Here is a 22,756-nt window from a genome sequence, read left to right on the forward strand (position 1 = left end):
TCATTCTGACCCCACGGGGTGGGATTTTGCGTGGAGCCCCAGATCGAGGGAGATTATCAGTGGTATTGTATGTCTTCCATTTTCTAATTATTGCTCCCACTGTTGATTTCTTCACTCCAAGCTGGTTGGCTATTGCAGATTCAGTCTTCCCAGCCTGGTGCAGGGCTACAATTTTGTTTCTGGTGTCCTTTCACAGCTCTTTGGTCTTCACCATAGTGGAGTTTGGAGTCAGACTGTTTGAGGGTGTGCACAGGTGTCTTTTTATACTGATAACAAGTTTAAACAGGTGCCATTACTACAGGTAATGAGTGGAGGAAAGAGGAGACTCTTAAAGAAGAAGTTACAGGTCTGTGAGAGCCAGAAATCTTGATTGATTGTTTCTGACCAAATACTTATTTTCCACCATATTATGCAAATAAATTGTTAAAAAAACAGACAATGTGATTTTCTGGATTTTTATTTCTCAGTTTGTCTCCCATAGTTGAGGTCTACATATGATGTAAATTACAGACGCCTCTCATCTTTTTAAGTGGTGGAAATTGCACTATTGCTGACTGACTAAATACTTTTTTGCCCCACTGTATATATGTATATATATATATATATATATATATATATATATATATATATATATATATATATATATATATATTATATATATGTTTTTTTTGTTTTGTTTTTACACATGGATCTCTTGTATAGCAGTATGTCGGTTTTGCAAGCCTGCGAGAAAAACACGCATTACGGCTGCCATACGGATTACATACGGAGGATGCCATGTGCAAAAAACGGTGACACACCCTGCCTACGGAGGAGCTACGGACCACTATTTTCGGGACTTTTCAGCGTATTACGGCCGTAATATACGGACCGTATTTTCATACGCTGAGTGTGAAGCCGGCCTTACCCCGAGACATAAAAAAGCCAGGCTGGAGTTTGCCAAAGCTTACCTGAAAAAGCCTAAAACGTTTTAGAAGAATGTTCTCTGCCCAAAAGCTCTACTTTTGTCTCATCTGGCCAAAGGCATCAACATAGAGTTTACAGGAGAAAAAAAGAGCCATTCAAAGAAAAGAACACGGTCCCTACCGTCAAACATGGCGGAGGTTCCCTGATGTTTTGGGTTTCTTTGCTGCCTCTGGCACTGGACTGCTTTACCGTGTGCATGGCATTATGAAGGCTGAAGACTACCAAAAAATTTTGCAGCATAATGTTGGGCCCAGTGTGAGAAAGCTGGGTCTCCCTCTGAGGTCATTGGTCTTCCAGCAGGACAATGACCCAAAACACACTTCAAAAAGCACTAGAATATGGTTTGAGAGAAAGCACTGGAGACTTCTAAGGTGGCCAGCAATGAGTCCAGACCTGAATCCCATAGAACACCTGTGGAGAGATCTAAAAATGGCAGTTTGGAGAAGGCACCCTTCAAATATCAGGGACCTGGAGCAGTTTGCCAAAGAAGAATGGTCTAAAATTCCAGCAGAGCATTGTAAGAAACTCATTGATGGTTACCGGAAGCGGTTGGTCGCAGTTATTTTGGCTAAAGGTTGTGCAACCAAGTATTAGGCCTGAGGGTGACAATACTTTTGTCTGGCCCATTTTTGGAGTTTTGTGTGAAATGATCACTGTTTTGCTTTTTGCTTCATTCTCTTTTGTGTTTTTGCATTTAAGACAAATTAAATGAAGATAATACCAAAGAATTTGTGATTGCAATCATTTTCAGGAAGAAACTGAGCATTATCTGACAGAATTGCAGGGGTGTCAATACTTTTGGCCACAACTGTATATATCTCAGATAGATAGATAGATAGATAGATAGATAGATAGATTTAGATATATAGATACATAATTTTTTTTTAGTTTCATGAACTTTTGGATTTTTTTACCATAAAAACAATTTAAACAAGTTTAGTGTTGCCGCAATCCTACTGACCAGGAGAATTATGTTGCCAAGTAATTTTTACAATGAATGCCTTAAAAACAAACTGCAAAACGCAGGAAAAAAATTGCATTTACTCACTTGATGTTTTTATTATACTGCTGTATGAGGCGCCATTTTACAAAGAAAGCTAGAATCTACCCTGATAGCAGTTATCGGTGACACTGTACACTTGTTGATATCGCAGTCACCAACAAAATGGCTTTCCTCTTTTTGCAAACTCCCAGAAGGGGAGGAGATGGGGTGACGTCACACACGTGAGCAAATTCGGCCCACATTTACTGCAACCGTAATGCGAACTAGCTGTACACTAGGTTTTCATGTCAAATGTCAGAAGCTACTCCAGTTAGTGGTTAAAAGTTGACAATATTAACCCCTACACGACCAGAAATATTTTTGTTTTTGCGTTTTTGTTTTTTGCTCCTGTTCTTCCCAGAGCCATAACTTTTTTTATTTTTCAATCAATATGGCCTTGTGAGGGCTTGTTTGTCGTGGGACAAGTTGTACTTGTTGAACAATTCTTCACCTGCTGTTGATTTGTTTATTCTGCCTCCCAAATGTCTTAGTAAGGCTCGGCACACATTTATCCTGAGCGCTGCACTGAGCGCTTACAAATGGGGTTTGAGTGAATCTCTGAAATATGTGATTCAGATGGAACCCCTGGCAGAAGATTCCCTAAAATGAGGCGGATCGAGGCGCTGTGGACACTATAGGACCTGTGATCCGGGGGTGTCGGTCTTTTAGGTGAGTATAAGGCTGCCGTCACACTAGCAGTATTTGGTCAGTATTTTACATCAGTATTTGTAAGCCAAAACCAGGAGTAGAACAATAAGAGGAAGAGTATAATAGAAACATATGCACCACTTCTGCATTTAATCACCCACTCCTGGTTTTGGCTTACAAATACTGATGTTAAATACTGACCAAATACTGCTAGTGTGACGGCAGCCTAAGGGTACCGTCACACTAAGCGACGCTGCAGCATTACCGACAACGATGTCGATCGCTGCAGTGTCGCTGTTTGATCGCCACCAACGATCCCGAGGTCCCCGGTAACCAGGGTAAACATCGGGTTACTAAGCGCAGGGCCGCGCTTAGTAACCCGATGTTTACCCTGGTTACCAGCGTAAATGTTAAAAAAACAAACACTACATACGTACCTTTAGCTGTCTGTCCCCGGCGCTCTACTTTCCTCTGCACTGTCAGCGCCGGTCAGCCGGAAAGCAGAGCACAGCGGTGACGTCACCGCTCTGCTTTCCGGCTGACCGGCGCTGGCACAGGATGCAGGAGGAGTGCAGAGAAGCACAGCACCGGGGACAGACAGCTGAAGGTAAGTATGTACGGTTTGTTTTTTTAACGTTTACGCTGGTAACCAGGGTAAACATCGGGTTACTAAGTGCGGACCTGCGCTTAGTAACCCGATGTTTGCCCTGGTTACCAGTGAAGACATCGCTGGATCGGCGTCACACACGCCGATCCAGCGATGTCAGCGGGAAGTCCAGCGACGAAATAAAGTTCTGGACTTTCCTCAGCGACCAACGATCTCCCAGCAGGAGCCTGATCGTTGGTCGCTGTCACACATAACGATTTCCTTAACGATATCGTTGCTACATCACAAAAAGCAACGATATCGTTAACGATATCGTTATGTGTGACGGTACCTTAAGGGTATGTTTCCACTGTCAGGAATGACTCAGTATTTGCTCAGGATTTGAGGCTGGTAAAATCTACATCTGAGGTCACTGGCAAGTCACCTGCGTTTTTTATGCTGATTTTCATGCGGATTTGTATGTGTTTTGGAAGTAAATAAAGATACACAAAAAAAAAGAATTGTGATGTGATTTCCTTCTCCAACCTTTTTTACATACTCCACTGAAGAATGTCTATCATTTATCTATCTATAGATATATCTATGTATCTATCGATATATATACCGTATTTTTCGGACTATAAGGGTATGTTCACACGTTCAGGATTTCCATCCTTTTTTTTTCAGGACAGTTTTTTTAAAAAACTGCAGCTCTTGGCAGAAAACGCAGGTCCTTTTTTTGGTCCTTTTTTTGTCCTTTTTTGATGCGTTTTTTGATGCGTTTTTTGATGCGTTTTTTTATCCTTTTTTTATGCAGTTTTCTATGCAGAGACTGTGTGTTTCCTAGGAAGCTTTTTAGGGCTGAAAATACCCTAACTCTACCCCTAACTCTACCCCTAACCCTACCCCTAACCCTACCCCTAACCCTACCCCTAACCCTACCCCTAACCCTACCCCTAACCCTACCCCTACCCCTATTCTAACCTTAGTGGAAAAAAAAAAAAAATTCTTAATTTTTTTATTGTCCCTACCAATGGGGGTGACAAAGTGGGGGGGGGGTGTCATTTACTATTTTTTTATTTTGATCACTGAGATAGGTTATATCTCCGTGATCAAAATGCACTTTGGAGCGAATCTGCCGGCCGGCAGATTCGGCGGGCGCACTGCGCATGCGCCCGCCATTTTGCAAGATGGCGGCGCCCAGGGAGAAGACGGCCGGACGGACACCGGGACGCCGGGTAAGTATAAGGGGGGGAGATTAGGGCACGGGGGGGGGCATCGGGGCACGGGGGGGGCATCGGAGCACGGGGGGAGGGCATCGGAGCACGGGGGGGCGGGATCGGAGCACGGGGGGGCAGCCACACTCCGCCCACGCACTTCCGCCCGCTCCCCCGCACTTCCTGCTGCAGCGGTTCTGCACATCAAATCGCAGTAAAACCCGCAGATATATTTTTGATCTGCGGGTTTTACTGCGATTTTGACCTCACAATGGAGGTCTATGGGTGCAGAACCGCTGCGGTTCAGGAAAAAGAAGTGACATGCTCCTTCTTTTTTGCCGCAGCTATTCTGCGCGGCTTTTTAAACGAAATTACGGACCATGTGCACAGCAGTGACTGTTTTCCATAGGGTTACATTGTTATGTACCCTGCATGGAAAACTGCTGCGGAACCGCAGCGGCAATACCGCTGCGGTTCCGCAGTAAAAAACGCACTGTGTGAACATGGCCTTAGACGCACCGGACTATAAGGCGCACTCAGGTTTTAGAGGTGGAAAATAGTGAAAAAAAATATTTGAAGCAAAAAAATGTGGTAAAATATTTAATAACATAAATAACATACTATTATATGTGGTGTTATTATATATAATAGTATGTTATTATGTTGGAAGCTGCGGGACCAGTGTTGTGTCTGTACAGTACTATATGAAGATGCTGGAGGGTGAGTACAAGAATGGGGGCACAGGGCTTATATTTAAAGCACCACTCCAGCACTGCAAAATAACACTGGAGTGCTGCTTTAAAATCCCATGGGAGAACCATAACTCCCATCATGTCCTGCAGACCCTGTGACATGCTGGGAGTTATAGTTCACCAAAGGAGTGGCAGAGTGCTTTATTGTGTTTTGTAAAGACTAACCTCTTAAATGTGGAAGCCAGCCACTGTGGTGAGGTAAAAGCATCCCATGACTGCACACAGAGCCTTCCCTCGTTTCCTTTCCACAGCACAGGTTATGAGGAAGCTGCAGATTCTAGTGGAGAGCCTGAAGGACCTGTGATGATGTCAAGAAGGGCTCTGTGCTGCCATGTAATGCTCCAGCCCGCCCACTCCTGACATCAAACAGGTCCTGTTTGTGCACAGCACTTGGCGTCCAGCCCAGGCATGGCAGGCAGGTATGCAGCGATCTCCTCTCTCCTCTGGCCCCTGCTGCTGCTGCCTCCTCCTTCCCCGGACACACAGACCTCCCCAGCTGCTGCAGGAATCAGCGCTGGAGAAGCCATGTGTGTCCCTGCTTAAGTGCAGTATTCATTTGCTGCTCCTGATGAATATTCACTGCACTTAATCATCCGGACCACATGGTTTCCCCAGCGCTGATTCTGGGCAGCGGGGACATCCTGAAGTGGCATAACAGTGCGATCCCACTCACTGCTGCCCCCCTCCCCACATGCTACATCCGTACCATAAGACGCACCCACACTTTCCTCCCAAATTTGGAGGAAAAAATGTGCGTCTTATGGTCGGAAAAATACGGTATCTATTGATGGATAGATATATCGATAGATAGATATATATAGATAATACCAAGCCCGATGTTTAGTAATAAAGATAATAAAATGGTACATAAAGAGTTAGGCCGGGATCACACATCTGAGAATCTCGCAATACCCGTAACTCTGGAGTGGAGCGTGCGGCTGCATGTATTTCTATGCAGCTGAACGCTCCGGTCCGAATGCCAGTGGCAGTGCCAGGTACTGAGGTGCAAGACTTGTACGAGTTTCTTGCAAGTGTGATCCCGGCCTTAAATGCAATATCTGTTTAATTTTTTTTTTTAAATGGCATGGGCTCCCGCGCTATTTTCTGCACCAGACAGGGAAAGCCAGTGCCTGGGGGCCGATGTTTATAGCCTGGGAAGCAGGTAATACCCATGGAGCTTCCCAGGCTATCTCAGCATGCAGCTGTATACTTAGCCTTTACTAAAATAGGGGGGCTCCACACCATTTTTTTTCTTTTTTGGGGGGGGGCTTATTTTAATAGCCAGAAAAGGCTATGCAAACAGCTGCAGGCTGATAATCATAGCCTAGGAAGGGGCCATGGATATTGGCCGCCCCCGGCTACAAACACCAGCACACAGCCGCCCCAGAAATGGCGCATCTGCAAGATGTGCCAATTCCGGCACTTAGCCTCTCTTCTCACTGCCCTGTAGCGGTGGCTTATGGGGTAATAAGGGGTTAATGTCACCTTTGTAAGGTGACATTTAGCCGGCTTAGCTTGGTGACATCTAAGCCGGCCAATTGAAAATCAGATCACAAGAGCCACCAGAATATCAAGGAATCACCTGCTACATTACAAAGCTAAAGAAGAAAATAACCGGGTACCTCTAGTAGTCCCCTACAATCCAAATCTGGAGGTGCTAAGGGGAGCTGCACGGAAATTACAACCTTTACCGCAAAAAGATGCTTGATTACAATCCATTTTTCCAGACCCCCCACTACTGTGTTTTAGGCAGCCCCCAAATCTAAGAAGCATTATTGTCAAGAGCTCCCTGTCCTCTCCAACAGCTGCAGGTACCTTTCCTTGCAACCAGAAAAAATGTAAAACCTGTCCATTTATAATGACCACGGACAAGATAAAGATCCCCAATTCACATCAGGACTACAAGATCCCAGGTACTTTCAGCTGCGTCACTTCTAATGTGGTGTACTTATTTCTTTGTACTAAATGTCCAACTGGGGGTCTGTATGTGGGGGAGACAGGGCTGAAACTGAGAACAAGGATAAATTCTCACCACCATACAATAAGAGAAAAAAGAATGGATATACCTGTGGCAATACATTTCTGTCTCCCAAATCATAACATTATGGACATGAAATTACTTATACAAAAAGGTAACTTCAAATCGCAGAAAGACAGGAGAGTCTGAGAATATAAACTGATGACGACCTTTGACACTCACACTGCAGGAACGAATGTGTCGCATGGATTTATGTCTTTTTACATCAACTAAGGAATTTGCCCCTCAGACCATGTGGGGTCATCACAACAGAGACCCTAATCACAGGACAATAAAACAATCCTTATCTAAGAATTGGCCCAATATTTATGGACGTAACTGTTTATCACCCATGGTGGATGCTTTCCTGAAACGGAAAGTACTTGCAAGCAGCATAATACAAAGAATAGCAGGTTTACCCAGAATCCTTTGCAGTAGGCGGAGCTATGCAAATCATCTCTTTCCACCCCTGTCTAATCCACAGCGCTTGGAATCGCCAAGCGTGCAATGCTGCGGATTAGTTTCTAAATTTACACAGCCAACCAATTCCTACCTGTGGACACGTGTTTCGGGCTTTAGGCCCTCATCAGCACAGGGCTGGAATTGGTTGGCTGTATGGAGTGGGGCTCGGTGAGCAAGCGATACATACATGCTAGCCACCTTAGGGAGAGACCCAAGTTGGGCTAAATGTAGCGGGACGAAAGAGACCGAAAAGCCCTCTACTTAAAGGAAATACATAGTGGATGCTTTCCTGAAACGGAAAGTACTTGCAAGCAGCATAATACAAAGAATAGCAGGTTTACCCAGAATCCTTTGCAGTAGGCGGAGCTATGCAAATCATCTCTTGATTGAATTGGTTGGCTGTGTAAATTTAGAAACTAATCCGCAGCATTGCACGCTTGGCGATTCCAAGCGCTGTGGATTAGACAGGGGTGGAAAGAGATGATTTGCATAGCTCCGCCTACTGCAAAGGATTCTGGGTAAACCTGCTATTCTTTGTATTATGCTGCTTGCAAGTACTTTCCGTTTCAGGAAAGCATCCACTATGTATTTCCTTTAAGTAGAGGGCTTTTCGGTCTCTTTCGTCCCGCTACATTTAGCCCAACTTGGGTCTCTCCCTAAGGTGGCTAGCATGTATGTATCGCTTGCTCACCGAGCCCCACTCCATACAGCCAACCAATTCCAGCCCTGTGCTGATGAGGGCCTAAAGCCCGAAACACGTGTCCACAGGTAGGAATTGGTTGGCTGTGTAAATTTAGAAACTAATCCGCAGCATTGCACGCTTGGCGATTCCAAGCGCTGTGGATTAGACAGGGGTGGAAAGAGATGATTTGCATAGCTCCGCCTACTGCAAAGGATTCTGGGTAAACCTGCTATTCTTTGTATTATGCTGCTTGCAAGTACTTTCCGTTTCAGGAAAGCATCCACTATGTATTTCCTTTAAGTAGAGGGCTTTTCGGTCTCTTTCGTCCCGCTACATTTAGCCCAACTTGGGTCTCTCCCTAAGGTGGCTAGCATGTATGTATCGCTTGCTCACCGAGCCCCACTCCATACAGCCAACCAATTCCAGCCCTGTGCTGATGAGGGCCTAAAGCCCGAAACACGTGTCCACAGGTAGGAATTGGTTGGCTGTGTAAATTTAGAAACTAATCCGCAGCATTGCACGCTTGGCGATTCCAAGCGCTGTGGATTAGACAGGGGTGGAAAGAGATGATTTGCATAGCTCCGCCTACTGCAAAGGATTCTGGGTAAACCTGCTATTCTTTGTATTATGCTGCTTGCAAGTACTTTCCGTTTCAGGAAAGCATCCACTATGTATTTCCTTTAAGTAGAGGGCTTTTCGGTCTCTTTCGTCCCGCTACATTTAGCCCAACTTGGGTCTCTCCCTAAGGTGGCTAGCATGTATGTATCACCCATGGTAATTCTGCTTCATGTCACCTGGCTTATCCATGGTCCCCCCCTTTTTTTTTTTTCTATACTATGTTGTGCATAAATATGTGATTCTTCAGAATTTGTTTTAGTCCTTGCCTGATGAAGAGACCTGTGTAGTCTCAAAAGCTTGCAATTTATTACCATCTTTTCAGTTGGCCATTAAAAGGTATCAACCACTGAGGACTCTCAATTCTAAATATTTTTCTATCTACTGGCTAACACGGTACCAAGATATATTTCTTTCCTGTACCTCATAAAGTGGCAGTCATCAGAATTGACAAAATTGGCCTGGTCAGGAAGGTGAGAACAGAGATAAAATAGAAACCCGGAAGCGGCTGTTAAACACTGCAATTATGCTTTTCTGGTCCTTATTTGTAGCCATAGCTGATTTCAGTTGATCGTGGGGGTGAAGGGCGTTGGGGCCCCTCTGGTCTCATATCTATGACTTATGCTAAGGGTAGATCATCAATATCAAAGTACTGGACTACAACTTTATTCCCTAAATGATTGCCTGATTTATTATAATATCCTGCTCCTATTCTAAACATTGATAGCTGATTACATAAAGAAATATGATTGAAATCCATAATGTCCAAATCCAAATTAATCATGTGATCCAGCCTTTGCTAGAGCTGAGCATATGTCTGCCTTTTGTGAGATCTACCTTATAACTATAGCTCACACAGGGGATTATAGAAAACAGAAGCATATTTTATCCACAATCTGCTTTTTTCTTCATACCATCGGCTCCTTCTGCCACTGAATTGGGCAGAGTGCAATATGGCTATTAAAGCTCCGGTGTACAACTCTCAAATCACCCAACCTACAGCCGCCTTCTAATGAACGCCATTAAATGAGTCACTGGAAAAATCAATGATTTAGAGGAGAACAAACTATAAAAATTCATTATATACACCATAACAACTGCTTCTCCCGCCGCTTCCTGAGGTAGCCGAATCAAAAAATATCTCTAATTTCTGTAGGATGTGTGATATAATATGGGAGAATGAAAGAAGTTAACAGGTATTAAATTGCAGAAGGCTTTTTAACGGCCAGTGAAGTAGTTTAATGACCAGTTGGGTTCTTCAGATGTATATATGGCCAATAAAATCGAAGCACAATTTAAGACCAGCAAAAATAAAACTTTGCTTTCCTATTTGTTTGCAAGTGGGGTCTTTGAATGCTTGTTAGTTTCTTCAAGAAATAATCCTGGACCAAGAAGTTCTGTTGGTCTAGTAGAGAATATGTAACAAGCTTTATTCTGACGTTGTATACAACATTGAAATTGGATGTCGCCTCAGTCTGGAGTCTCGGAGCTGCAGGGAAGTTGGTCAGTCGCCCAGCATTTATCTTTCACCTCTCAGACTACACACATACTAAAACATTTTATTGACCATTTGTGAAAGAAAACCAATATTCTCCACCATGCCATTCTGCCTTTGTAAAATATTGACTTCTCCAACTTATTATCCACCCCTTCACACCTGCTCCACTGTACTGGACTACCCCTTTAATTCTTAAATGTTTGCCTGCTGTATAATAATATCCTGCTTCTGTTCTAAACATTGTTAACTGATCACATTAAGTTATACATGATTAAAAGCCATAATGTGGCCACTAAAATCCTAATTAAATTGGCATCTGACCCAGCCTTTGTAGAACCGAGCATATGTCTGCCTGGGTGTTACTTTCTCGGCCAAACGGAATGACTGCTTATACACAGTTACGCTCTGATCTCCTGTAGCTAGTAGAATACACAAGGCTGATTTTGGGTTCCTCCTGTGCTGGTACAGGGTGCCATACACACTACACGTTTTTATACTGCCATCTGTTTCTCCTCCATTCTTGAGATGTGGTGATGAACTAGGTACAATCCTACATTTAGGATGGACACGTGATTTTTCAAAACCGGTCGTTTTTGGGGGGTTTTTGTTCATCATATCCTCCATATCCATTAAATTCATAATATCCACTTACATGCGCACTGCAGTTCATAGTTTGGTTAATTTAACACAGAAAGTGTCTATATCCCGGTCCTTTGAAGGCACTACGTCATTTTCTCTGTGGTGCAAGAGATCAAGGGATGCACTTTACATCTTCCTGAAATCTGCCTTCCAAAATGTAATGTTTCCTCATGAGATCAGTAGTGGTGACTTTACACTATTCCCCATCTCTTAAAAAAGGAAAGTTTGCTAGTTCCATTGTCAAATTAATTGTGAAACTGATGGTTTATTTAGGTGTGACGTATTGGGTCCATACAAGCACCAATCGACTATATACAAATCCAAAAGTTTACACTGACCTGTGAACAATGGTGGAGGCAGAATGATTGCTAACATTGTTCTCTTCCCATACAGTATCGTTCTTAACAGTACACCACTTTTTTTTTTTTTTTTTCAAAACTTAAATGAAGCGGGCACCACTTAATGTATTTGCAGTGTGTTTTTTTCTGCAGCATGTCAATCCTTTGTGCATTTCTGCAACGTTTTTCATCCAATGACTCAATTGAAGTCAATCAAATCTGCAGCAAAAATGCAGGTATAAAAATGTTTGCGGTTTTGTTTTGCGTTTTACCTGCTTCCTATGGTGTTTCCCATGCTGTCATCTGTGTGACAGCATGGGAAACATCGGTGCAGTGGTTCTGATTGGCGGTAACAGAACCGCCGGTAAGACCGTCGGTCAGAGCGCAGCGGGATCATGCTATCAGTTGTCAGCTGGACCCCATAACTCTAACTGTGACCCGCAGCGGTGACCTGCGGTAAAAAGCTTACTGCAGTTGTGGGCTGATGAGACTACTGCTCCCATCGGGCTACGTCTGCTGTCACTGATAACAGTGACAGCAGGTGTCGCTGATGGGAGACGTAGTCTCATCTGCTGACGCCTGTGCTCACAGTTGGGAAAAAAGAGTAAAACAATTACCTACACATTCACATAAAAATAAAAACCCATTATAGTATCATCCACTGGCGCCTGTGCTCACAGTTGGGAAAAAAGTAAAATAATTACGTACACATTCACATAAAAATAAAAACCCATTATACTCAACACCAAATCCCCGATGCCCTCTTCTCCTAGAAATAATGTAAAGCAAACCACCACATACTCACCTTTTTGCCATAGTCCACATAATCCCACGGCTATCTCACATGTAGAACAGACCGCTTTACCCTGCCGCCGGCGATACACTGACAGGAGGTACTCACTACCGCAGTGTATCACTGAGCTGCCATGAGAGAGTACACCGGAGTTCATCTGCTTCGATGCTCTCACGGCACCGCTTCGATGCTCTCACGGCACCGCTTCGATGCTCTCACGGCACCGCTTCGATGCTCTCACGGCACCGCTTCGATGCTCTCACGGCACCGCTTCGATGCTCTCACGGCACCGCTTCGATGCTCTCACGGCACCGCTTCGATGCTCTCACGGCACCGCTCCAGTGAACTCTTACGGCAGCTCAGTGATACACTGAGAGCGATTACCTCCTGTAAATGTATCGCTAGCTGTCTTTGAGAGCATTCACATTAGTAACTGCTCTCGATGTCATCAGGATCATCGTGGGACATTATGGATTACCTTCTCTGCGGACAGACGAGGAATATTGTGGTTTATTATATTTTTGTTGCAGGAGACTTTGGCTTCGGTGGATTAGGCATTCAGTAAGTATGGTTTAAGATTCATTAAAGGAGTCTGTGTCATTATTTCAAATAAAAGACTTTATTCTGTGTGTTTTTATACAATATCACTCTGGGTTTACTATAGATGCCTCTCCATTACTAACCTGTGGGACTGATGTCACCTGACAATACAAAGGTGACATCAACCCCACAAATATGAACCCCACAAATATGAACCCCACTTGCCAACACTGCAGGGCAAGTGGGAAGAGCCAAGCTAAGCGCCATATTTGGTGTATCTTATAGATGCACCTATTCTGGGGCGGCTGAGAGCTTATGGTTTTAGTCTGGGAGGGGGCCAATATCCATGGCCCCTTCCTAGGCTATCAATATCAGCCCGCAATTGTTTGCCTAGCTTTTGCTGGTTAGATTTTATAGGGGGACCCTATGTAAAAAAAAATTCTGGGGTCCCTCTGTGAACTAGCCCGTAAAGGCTAAGCAAACAACTGTGAGCTGATATTAATAGCCTGGGAACCTTTATGGCTATTGGCTCCTTCCCAGAATATTGACATCAACCCTCAGCCATTGGCTTTCCCTCTGTTGATTAAAAATTTAACATTTGTTGTCTGGTTACAGCCTATGTACTTTCGTTCTGTTTACGCTCCTACATAGGCTGGTGACAATGTGTTTGTGTTTACTTATCAGTTTAGTGGTGAAGGTGTCGGGCTGACACCTTTTCATTACTAAGCCTAGGGCTTGGTGTCAATGACAGCTGCTGACACCAAGCCCTAATCCCATTACCCTGATATCACACTGCATCAGCATGAAAAAGGTGGTGTTGATCCAAGACATTACATCACAAAATTTTTAATAATAAATCTTTATTTAGCTCAAAAAAGCATTCATTGCTGTACAAAAATGCGTGTTTTTTCCGCATCGTTTTTCCTGCCAAGAGATGCTGAAACCTTGCAGAAATTTCAGCAAGCAAATTCTCAACGTGCACACATAGCCTAAGAGAGAATATGTCAATGTTAGTCCACTGTCATACACATTTCATCACCACACCACTTTCAGCTAGGACGTAAGGTGGTCTTAAACATTATATAGTTGTCTGATTTCCACATACACGTTTGCTCATCTCGGCCAAACATGCATAGTTTTTTGAAGGGGTTGTTCAATAGTTAGATATTGAATATTGATGATCAGCTCATGGGGTGGCCATAGCTGATTAAATAGGAGCTGAGGTTCAGTTCTCAGCAATGACCACTAAATCTTGAATTGAGCAGTAATGTTCTTCCAGGACTGGTAATAGCAGATACGATATTAATGACTTCTCCTTAGGATAGGTCACCCATATCAAAGTAGTGAACAAGCCTTTGGCAGAGGAATAGGCTGATGCCAGACCACACAATGTCTTCCTAGAAAAACTCATCATACTCAACTCTTCTTTCCCACAACGTTTTCCATCTAGAGATGATTGACCCTCCTTCACGTTATGCAATAGTCAGATAGTCCTGCCTAACATTGCTGATTTGGCCGGCATTCATCTAATTTGTACGGGCATCTTTTGTATTTACCAAACCTATAAAATCATGGTAGTCCCTATGTTTTCTGCATTGTCTGTTTATTAATGGGCTTCTTATCCCCATACTGAGAATAGTATAGAGAATTTGTACAGATGAGAACAATGGCTGATGTTTTGAAATGTCTGGAGCTGAAGGATGTTGAATACAAAGCATGAGCCTGTAAGTAACACTTAGTAACACCCTTGGCAATAATTACATGTAGTTACAAATTAGGGAGAAAGAAACTTATGAGCGAAAAACATTTAGTGCTTAGCAATTCTTTTCCCTGGTTCCAGAGACACAGCGAGGCTTGCAAAGTCCCATTCTCATGTTGCAGGGGCAACCACAACCAAAGTATAGATCAGTACCAGATAGGACACCAAGCAAAAGGGTAGGTATAAAATGCCTTTATTATGTATGGTTGGCAAATATATGTATTTTTAAATCATAATTTGTGCGCACAACAGGACAGAAAAAGTTATAGACTAATAATATAAAAACAATGTATATATAAATATATATATAAAAAAGGAAGATGGTAAGGACTGACCCAAAAATATATTTATATGTCTAAAGGTAGGAGCAACCCCTAAAAATAAAAAAAATTATATATAGCAATACACACATAAAATACCCCCAAAAAATTATTAAATATTATACCAAAAATAGTGACTAATAATGAAAAACAACGAAAAGGGGGAAAAAGGACTAAAAAAATGGAATGAAATTCCAAAAATAGTATATAGGAAACAAACGCACTAAAGTGCAACGTGACAATATCAATGATTATATATAGAAAGTGTACAGTGAAAAAATGTGCAAATAAGCAATGATTCAAGTATCAGTCACACACAGTTATATGAAATAAAGTGCTAAGTGGAATTGTGCAAAATTGCAAAGGAACAAAGGTGCACTGAATGGCGGTACATATAGCCTAAAATAAACAATCCAGCCAGAAGATATATACTGGTGTCAGCACAAAGTCTGCTGAATTACCAAATGGGGCTGCAGGAAAAGTACCACCACATGGTGCAAAATATAATTGATAGGGAGAAGCACACTATGCCTTTAAATAAAATCCAACCAGAGAATGTGTTCTGGTGTCAGCAAAGAGATCTGCTGAGACACCAAATGTAGCTGCAGGAAAAGTCCGGCAAGAAAAGTCACACCACTGAGTGCAAAAATATAATTAATAGGGAGAAGCACACTATACCTTTTAATAAAACAATGAGGGTCAGCCAAGTCCTTGTAAGAACGCACCCCGACGCGCGTTTTGGAATCCTTCGTCAGGGGGTGGCTACTGAGACGCCTAAGCGCTATATATATATATATATATATATATATATATATATATATATATATATATATATATATACATACATACAGTGGGGCAAAAAAGTATTTAGTCAGTCAGCAATAGTGCAAGTTCCACCACTTAAAAAGATGAGAGGCGTCTGTAATTTACATCATAGGTAGACCTCAACTATGGGAGACAAACTGAGAAAAAAAAATCCAGAAAATCACATTGTCTGTTTTTTTAACATTTAATTTGCATATTATGGTGGAAAATAAGTATTTGGTCAGAAACAAAATTTCATCTCAATACTTTGTAATATATCCTTTGTTGGCAATGACAGAGGTCAAACGTTTTCTGTAAGTCTTCACAAGGTTGCCACACACTGTTGTTGGTATGTTGGCCCATTCCTCCATGCAGATCTCCTCTAGAGCAGTGATGTTTTTGGCTTTTCGCTTGGCAACACGGACTTTCAACTCCCTCCAAAGGTTTTCTATAGGGTTGAGATCTGGAGACTGGTTAGGCCACTCCAGGACCTTGAAATGCTTCTTAAGGAGCCACTCCTTTGTTGCCCTGGCGGTGTGCTTTGGATCATTGTCATGTTGAAAGACCCAGCCACGTTTCATCTTCAATGCCCTTGCTGATGGAAGGAGGTTTACACTCAAAATCTCACGATACATGGCCCCATTCATTCTTTCATGTACCCGGATCAGTCGTCCTGGCCCCTTTGCAGAGAAACAGCCCCAAAGCATGATGTTTCCACCACCATGCTTTACAGTAGGTATGGTGTTTGATGGATGCAACTCAGTATTCTTTTTCCTCCAAACACGGCAAGTTGTGTTTCTACCAAACAGTTCCAGTTTGGTTTCATCAGACCATAGGACATTCTCCCAAAACTCCTCTGGATCATCCAAATGCTCTCTAGCAAACTTCAGACGGGCCCGGACATGTACTGGCTTAAGCAGTGGGACACGTCTGGCACTGCAGGATCTGAGTCCATGGTGGCGCAGTGTGTTACTTATGGTAGGCCTTGTTACATTGGTCCCAGCTCTCTGCAGTTCATTCACTAGGTCCCCCCGCGTGGTTCTGGGATTTTTGCTCACCGTTCTTGTGATCATTCTGACCCCACGGGGTGGGATTTTGTGTGGAGCCCCAGATCGAGGGAGATTATCAGTGGTCTTGTATGTCTTCCATTTTCTAATTATTGCTCCCACTGTTGATTTCTTCACTCCAAGCTGGTTGGCTATTGCAGATTCAGTCTTCCCAGCCTGGTGCAGGGCTATAATTTTGTTTCTGGTGTCCTTTGACAGCTCTTTGGTCTTCACCATAGTGGAGTTTGGAGTCAGACTGTTTGAGCGTGTGCACAGGTGTCTTTTTATACTGATAACAAGTTTAAACAGGTGCCATTATTACAGGTAATGAGTGGAGGAAAGAGGAGACTCTTAAAGAAGAAGTTACAGGTCTGTGAGAGCCAGAAATCTTGATTGTTTGTTTCTGACCAAATACTTATTTTCCACCATAATATGCAAAAAAAATGATAAAAAAACAGACAATGTGATTTTCTGGATTTTTTTTTCTCAGTTTGTCTCCCATAGTTGAGGTCTACCTAAGATGTAAATTACAGACACCTCTCATCTTTTTAAGTGGTGGAACTTGCACTATTGCTGACTGACTAAATACTTTTTTGCCCCACTGTATATATATATAGCCCCCATATATATATATATATAGCTCCTACCTTTAGACATATAAATATATTTTTGGGTCAGTCCTTACCATCTTCCTTTTTTATATATATATTTATATATACATTGTTTTTATATTATTAGTCTATAACTTTTTTTGTCCTGTTGTGCGCACAAATTATGATTTAAAAATACATATATTTGCCAACCATTCATAATAAAGGCATTTTATACCTACCCTTTGCTTGGTGTCCTATCTGGTACTGATCTATACTTTGGTTGTGGTTGCCCCTGTCCCTTGTTAGTGGTTTTTGTCCACATTTTTTCCACAGAGCACTAGTCACTTATATAGAATCATATTAGTGTTTATTGCTAATTATGGCACGGGTATAAGTATACAGTGTTGTGGTGTTCTGTGGACGCGTCTAACCATTCTCATGTTAGAACAATGACGTCGCCATGTTGTACAGCTGCTGGTGTGCTTTGGGACTGGCACACTTGTGATATAGACATGGACACTGTCCCTAGAATTTCATTCTTATTTGATAACGTCTCTGCTAATAAGCGAATTCATCATTTTCCTTCACCCTTTCAGGTTCAGCTAATATTAATGACCGCAGCATGATGGGAAAGCGTGACAGCGAGATGGCTGTTATTATACAAGACACAGAGAATGTTCCCTCAGTCATGGATGGAGAGACTTATGAAGCTGGGAAATTTGCCCTGTCACTTCGGATGCATTGTTTCAGGTATATCAAGTCTTCGGGAATAATATGAGCACTCTATAAACCTCATATGCCCTGACACCTTCACAGTTTAACTGCGACACATCTAATATAAGATTTATATTGACTAATGACTGTCATCTTAAGATATGCCTGGAAAAGCAAAATCCTCACCAGCCACATAATTGTCTTTCTTCCTCTTTTTCTGTGCTACAGTGAACACGAAAGTCCACAAAAGTTTATAAAGTGCTATAATATGTCTGCCCACACTCCTCTCAAGATAACATTGAATCAACTTCATCCTATGTTCTCTTCCAGGCTTCTCCTTGGTTGCCTTAATGACCCATCTGTCAATATCCAGGACCCCATTAGTGACAGGTTTTTCAAAGAGGTGTGGGTGGCCACAACTGCTCGCAACACAACCATATTTGACAAGGTAGGTATTATAGTGGGTTTATTTGGCAACGTTGGGGCAGATTAACCAAACTTAGACAGTATAGAAATGAACCAATTATGTAGCATTCTAGGATTGTCTAGTCTAAGTTAATACCACTTACAAGTTGTCTACAATGAGCAAAGAAATCTGGAGGCTCCTAATAATTCTCCCTATTTTCCTTTAAAGTAACAATACTTCCATGGACTTTCATAAAAACAGATGCTAAAATTTAATGGCTTGGTGTCCAGTTTGAGTCCAGTACAGGGGCAGATTTTTCCTGGGAAACTCGGAAATCCTGCTTAGTATACATCCATGACTTGGTTGGGAACCATTAACCTCTGTATTCCCATCCAACCTCTCAGATTCATTCCTCTGCTTTCCACAATTGTATTTTCATCTAGGTTCTTGCCACAGATCAGTGATGCCAGAGCCCAAATCTACATGTTACATGCATATAAGTGTAATTACCTCAGATTTCAGCATGTATACATTAATAGGGTGAGGATAGTGGTGAGGTCAATAATCACTTTATTCTCCCTCCAGAATTAACATGTTGTAGATTTTAAAATTTTCATTGTGCTTCTCTGCATGAAAAAAGTCTTCTACATGTGGCTGCCTTTCTCAGAATGCACATGCATTGTACAGAAAATCTCCAGAAAAGTTGCCATTTCTGGACTTATTCTTTGAGACATAATTATTTGCATTGTGTTACGATGACGTGCATGCTAGTTTACTGACGACTTTACTGATTCATTGCAGCATTGAGTTTAAAAAATAATATAAATCTGATTTGTTGCCAAGGACATTTTTTAACAAAAAAGTTATACCTCCTTTTTAATGTGCAGAAGCTATGATTCATACAATATGAGAATTTCTTTGTATTTCTTTTACAAATCTAGGTGTTCCGATGTCTTCCAAGTGATGATGTACAAAACTTTTTCCACCTGCCGGATTTCCTTGCCAAATCCGGTCTGGCCACACATGATCGTGTCAAAGCACAGGAAGAAGTACAGAGAATTCGTGGTTTTGCCGTCCAGCTACCCTTTTTATTCCTTTCTGGAGAAAACCTCTTGCCATCCGTGGGAACCAAGGAGGCTATTGTGCCCATGGAAACCTGGACTTGAAAGGATTGTTCTGTTTGTAAAACGAAAACAAATCTGCGTAGCCGAGAAACTTTATACAGATTCAGGGACCATACAAGTGGACACTAAATCTTTTTAACTTGCTTTACTTTTAAGTCATTGAGTACACACTTTTACTGATTTCCTTTTTTTTTATTAATTTCCTTAATGGCACATTGTGTGATGGGATACATCACTTTTAATGTAAGTTGTAATAGATGTGTCGAATTTTCTCCTGCCACTTGTGTTCCCATTTTACCATTTTACTGTAATTAGTGTACAGGCTAAATGGCTATTTGGTTGATCACTGTATGTGTTACATGCAGTGTATGGCTTACTGCACTCGTCATAGTTGTCTAACCACTTATTCTTTTGCAGACCAAAGTCTATAATGGTTTCTTACCGTAAATGCTACAGAACCATGCCACTACCCAGCTGTCGTGAACTGCAGATCAAAGTGGCCGAGTAGCCAGGGAGCCTGAACGTCCATATTATTATTAATGAACACTAACCTTCCTTTTGGCAAACAAAGCTGCTAATTGCATTTGGTGCCATGTGCTGCCAGTTGCTAGTAAACAGATGGGAAGTAGGACCTTTGTCTTTTCTGTGATCTGTCCTGTAGGAGGATTATAACTTGTCGTGAAATCCATGTGCCAACTACATCTGCATATGAGACCGTGCCATAGAAAATCACTTTATTGTATGTTCACCCATAAACTCTACTTGTCACTTTGTATTTATTGAGTTACACATGGCATATACTTGGATATCACTGTATGGGGCACTCTTAAACATTTACATAAATTTTGAGCCATAGGTAACCCATGGTTAAAGTACAGGAATAATTATAGGCAATTTCGTTTAAAGTGTCCCTTTTATTTTAGCTATTATTTTGTAAGGGCAATCTTAACATTCATTGGCTTTTTCTTCTGGGTTTCTATACGAATCCCTATACAAGTTGTTCTAACTTCTTTAATGGGAATGATGCAGGCTGAATACTGTGTCTTCAATTAATTTTTGTACTGAATTCTGTATAACAATGAAATTGATATTTGCATATCATTTTAACTCTTGCATGAAATTAATATTAATTGGCATAAGCTTCTGTGCAAATATTTATATACAAAATGTAGTTGTTCTGTAAATGAATGCCGCAGACCAACCAACTCAGAGCCACATAATATAGAACATGTTTCATTATAGTTAGATGTTCATTAAATACAAACATCTATAAGTTGCCAGCGTGATGCTAATGAGTGAAGACCTCCAGCAGTAGTCCTTGTGTAAAGATCCAGCATGCAGGGTAGCACTTGAGGAGAACCCTGTTTGTGGGGGCTGTCCTCCAATCTGGCAGAATATAAGCGTCTTATGACTGTATTGAAAGTGCCACAATCTCATGACTATTGAACTTTAATGGTAGGTGCTAGGTTCACCTGTAGTCATAATTTTATAAATGATTACATCTTAACTAGTGTTAAGCGAACGTGCTGGGATAAGGCGTTATCTGAGCGCACTCTGGTGCTAACAGGGTATCTTCGGCGTGCTCGAAAAATAGTCACCGCAGCTGCATGCCTATTGGCTGTTCCACAACATGAACACGTGCAGATGCGGTGACTCGAACATAGCATTCGAGTATGAAGATGCCCTGTTAGCACCTCAGCGCGCTCACTCAACACTAATCTTAACAAGACAAATTTGGTCATACATGATTTTTATGATGGTTTATATAACATGTATCGTAGGTTAAATCTGTATTGACAATTCTACCATTGGAAGTACTGTCACACTCTCCTGACAAACGCCAATAATAATTTAGACGAACACTTACATTGCCTACTTTAAAGACTACAACATATATAATCTAGATTCTGTAGAGTCCACCATGTACAGGTCCAACAAAACAAAAATCTTATAGCAGCTCTAGATTACAAAATATAATGTGACTGAAGTGAAATTGATGCTTGAAGCATGTTCACCTTTTTGTCCTCCATTTCAGCCATAGTAAATGTCAACATGAGATTTAGTGTTACTACGGTCCTTCATTTTAAATTGCACACGTCACATATTCCGATCAGCTTCACGCCATTGGGGAGTCATCCTCCTTATCTTGTAGCTGTATGTCTTTATTTTTAGTTGTTTGTTTTAAGTGTTAGAAATATTCTGATTTCACATTTAATTTATAGTAAATTCCGTTAATTTACAAGAGCTGTTTTTCTTGTAAGATACATGATGTGAGATTAAAGAAATATATAATTACATGTATTTTTAGATTAAATGAAAAAGAATGTAAAAAAAATAGAAAAATATAGACTATTTTATATAAATGAACATGTCAAAAATATAGACTGTATTTTATATAAATGAACATGTCAAGCCAATACTTCTTATCTGGATCTCTTTGTAAGTCTTAATTCCCTGCTGCATTCACAATTCTGCTTATTGCTGCAGAAAACGGTAAATACACATTCCTAATAACTTAGCTGCCCTCCTATGTAGTGAGAAAGTCAGCGGTTACTGCATAGTAGTGTGTGGGGTACAGACTACACTTTCCTAATACAATCATCCAACATAGGGAAGAGTCAGTAGCATAACTCAGACGAGGATCACAAGGCAATGCTCGGACTGGCTGTGTTCTCTCCTGACCCAAGCAGGACAACATGTATTTCTATGCAGCTGTCAAACTCTGGAGAGCCGACTGCCAGTCCGAGCATTGCGATCCTCATCCGTTTTATGGCTTTCTGACTCTTCCCTAGTGGCCTGTTCCAACAGACAGACCAAGTTTCAGATGCACACAGAACGATAAGTAATAATCTGTGTGCACAGGCTTCCATTGCTCTTGGCAGCACAGGTCCTGTTTACACAGGACAATGTGGAATCCGAAAACAATTTTTTTTTTTTTTTTTTTTTTTTTTTTTTTTTTTTTTTAAGGCCGCCAAAAGCTTATTTCACTCTATGAATGAGGGTTTTGCTTGTGCACCTAGTGATCGACAGCTTGTTTACACTGCCGGATTATTGGGAACGAGTGTTCTTCAAAATGCTTGTTCCTGATGATTATGCAGTGTAAATGGACCTTGTGCTCTTCACAGACACAGAAAAAGAAGGATCTGTTGGGATATTTAATGTGCTTGCAATGTTGTTGCATCATCTTTTGTTAAT

The 22,756-nt window shown here is 41.7% G+C and overlaps 1 protein-coding gene across 3 annotated transcripts in view; it reads left to right on the forward strand.

The window, feature by feature from the left end:
• The window catches only part of PLD1 (phospholipase D1), a 452,191-nt gene extending 430,314 nt beyond the window's left edge, over window positions 1-21,877 (forward strand). For all 3 annotated transcript variants that reach the window (XM_069727329.1, XM_069727327.1, XM_069727330.1), the window contains 3 exons: window positions 17,914-18,067; window positions 18,362-18,479; window positions 19,379-21,877. In XM_069727329.1, the coding sequence (XP_069583430.1) occupies window positions 17,914-18,067; window positions 18,362-18,479; window positions 19,379-19,603 (497 nt within the window). In that variant the 3' untranslated portion in view covers window positions 19,604-21,877. The remainder of the gene's footprint in view (window positions 1-17,913; window positions 18,068-18,361; window positions 18,480-19,378) is intronic.
• Window positions 21,878-22,756: the final 879 nt, after the last annotated feature.

The sequence above is a fragment of the Ranitomeya imitator genome, chromosome 5, assembly GCF_032444005.1.
Source record: "Ranitomeya imitator isolate aRanImi1 chromosome 5, aRanImi1.pri, whole genome shotgun sequence".
In the NCBI taxonomy this organism is placed as follows: Eukaryota; Metazoa; Chordata; class Amphibia; order Anura; family Dendrobatidae; genus Ranitomeya; species Ranitomeya imitator.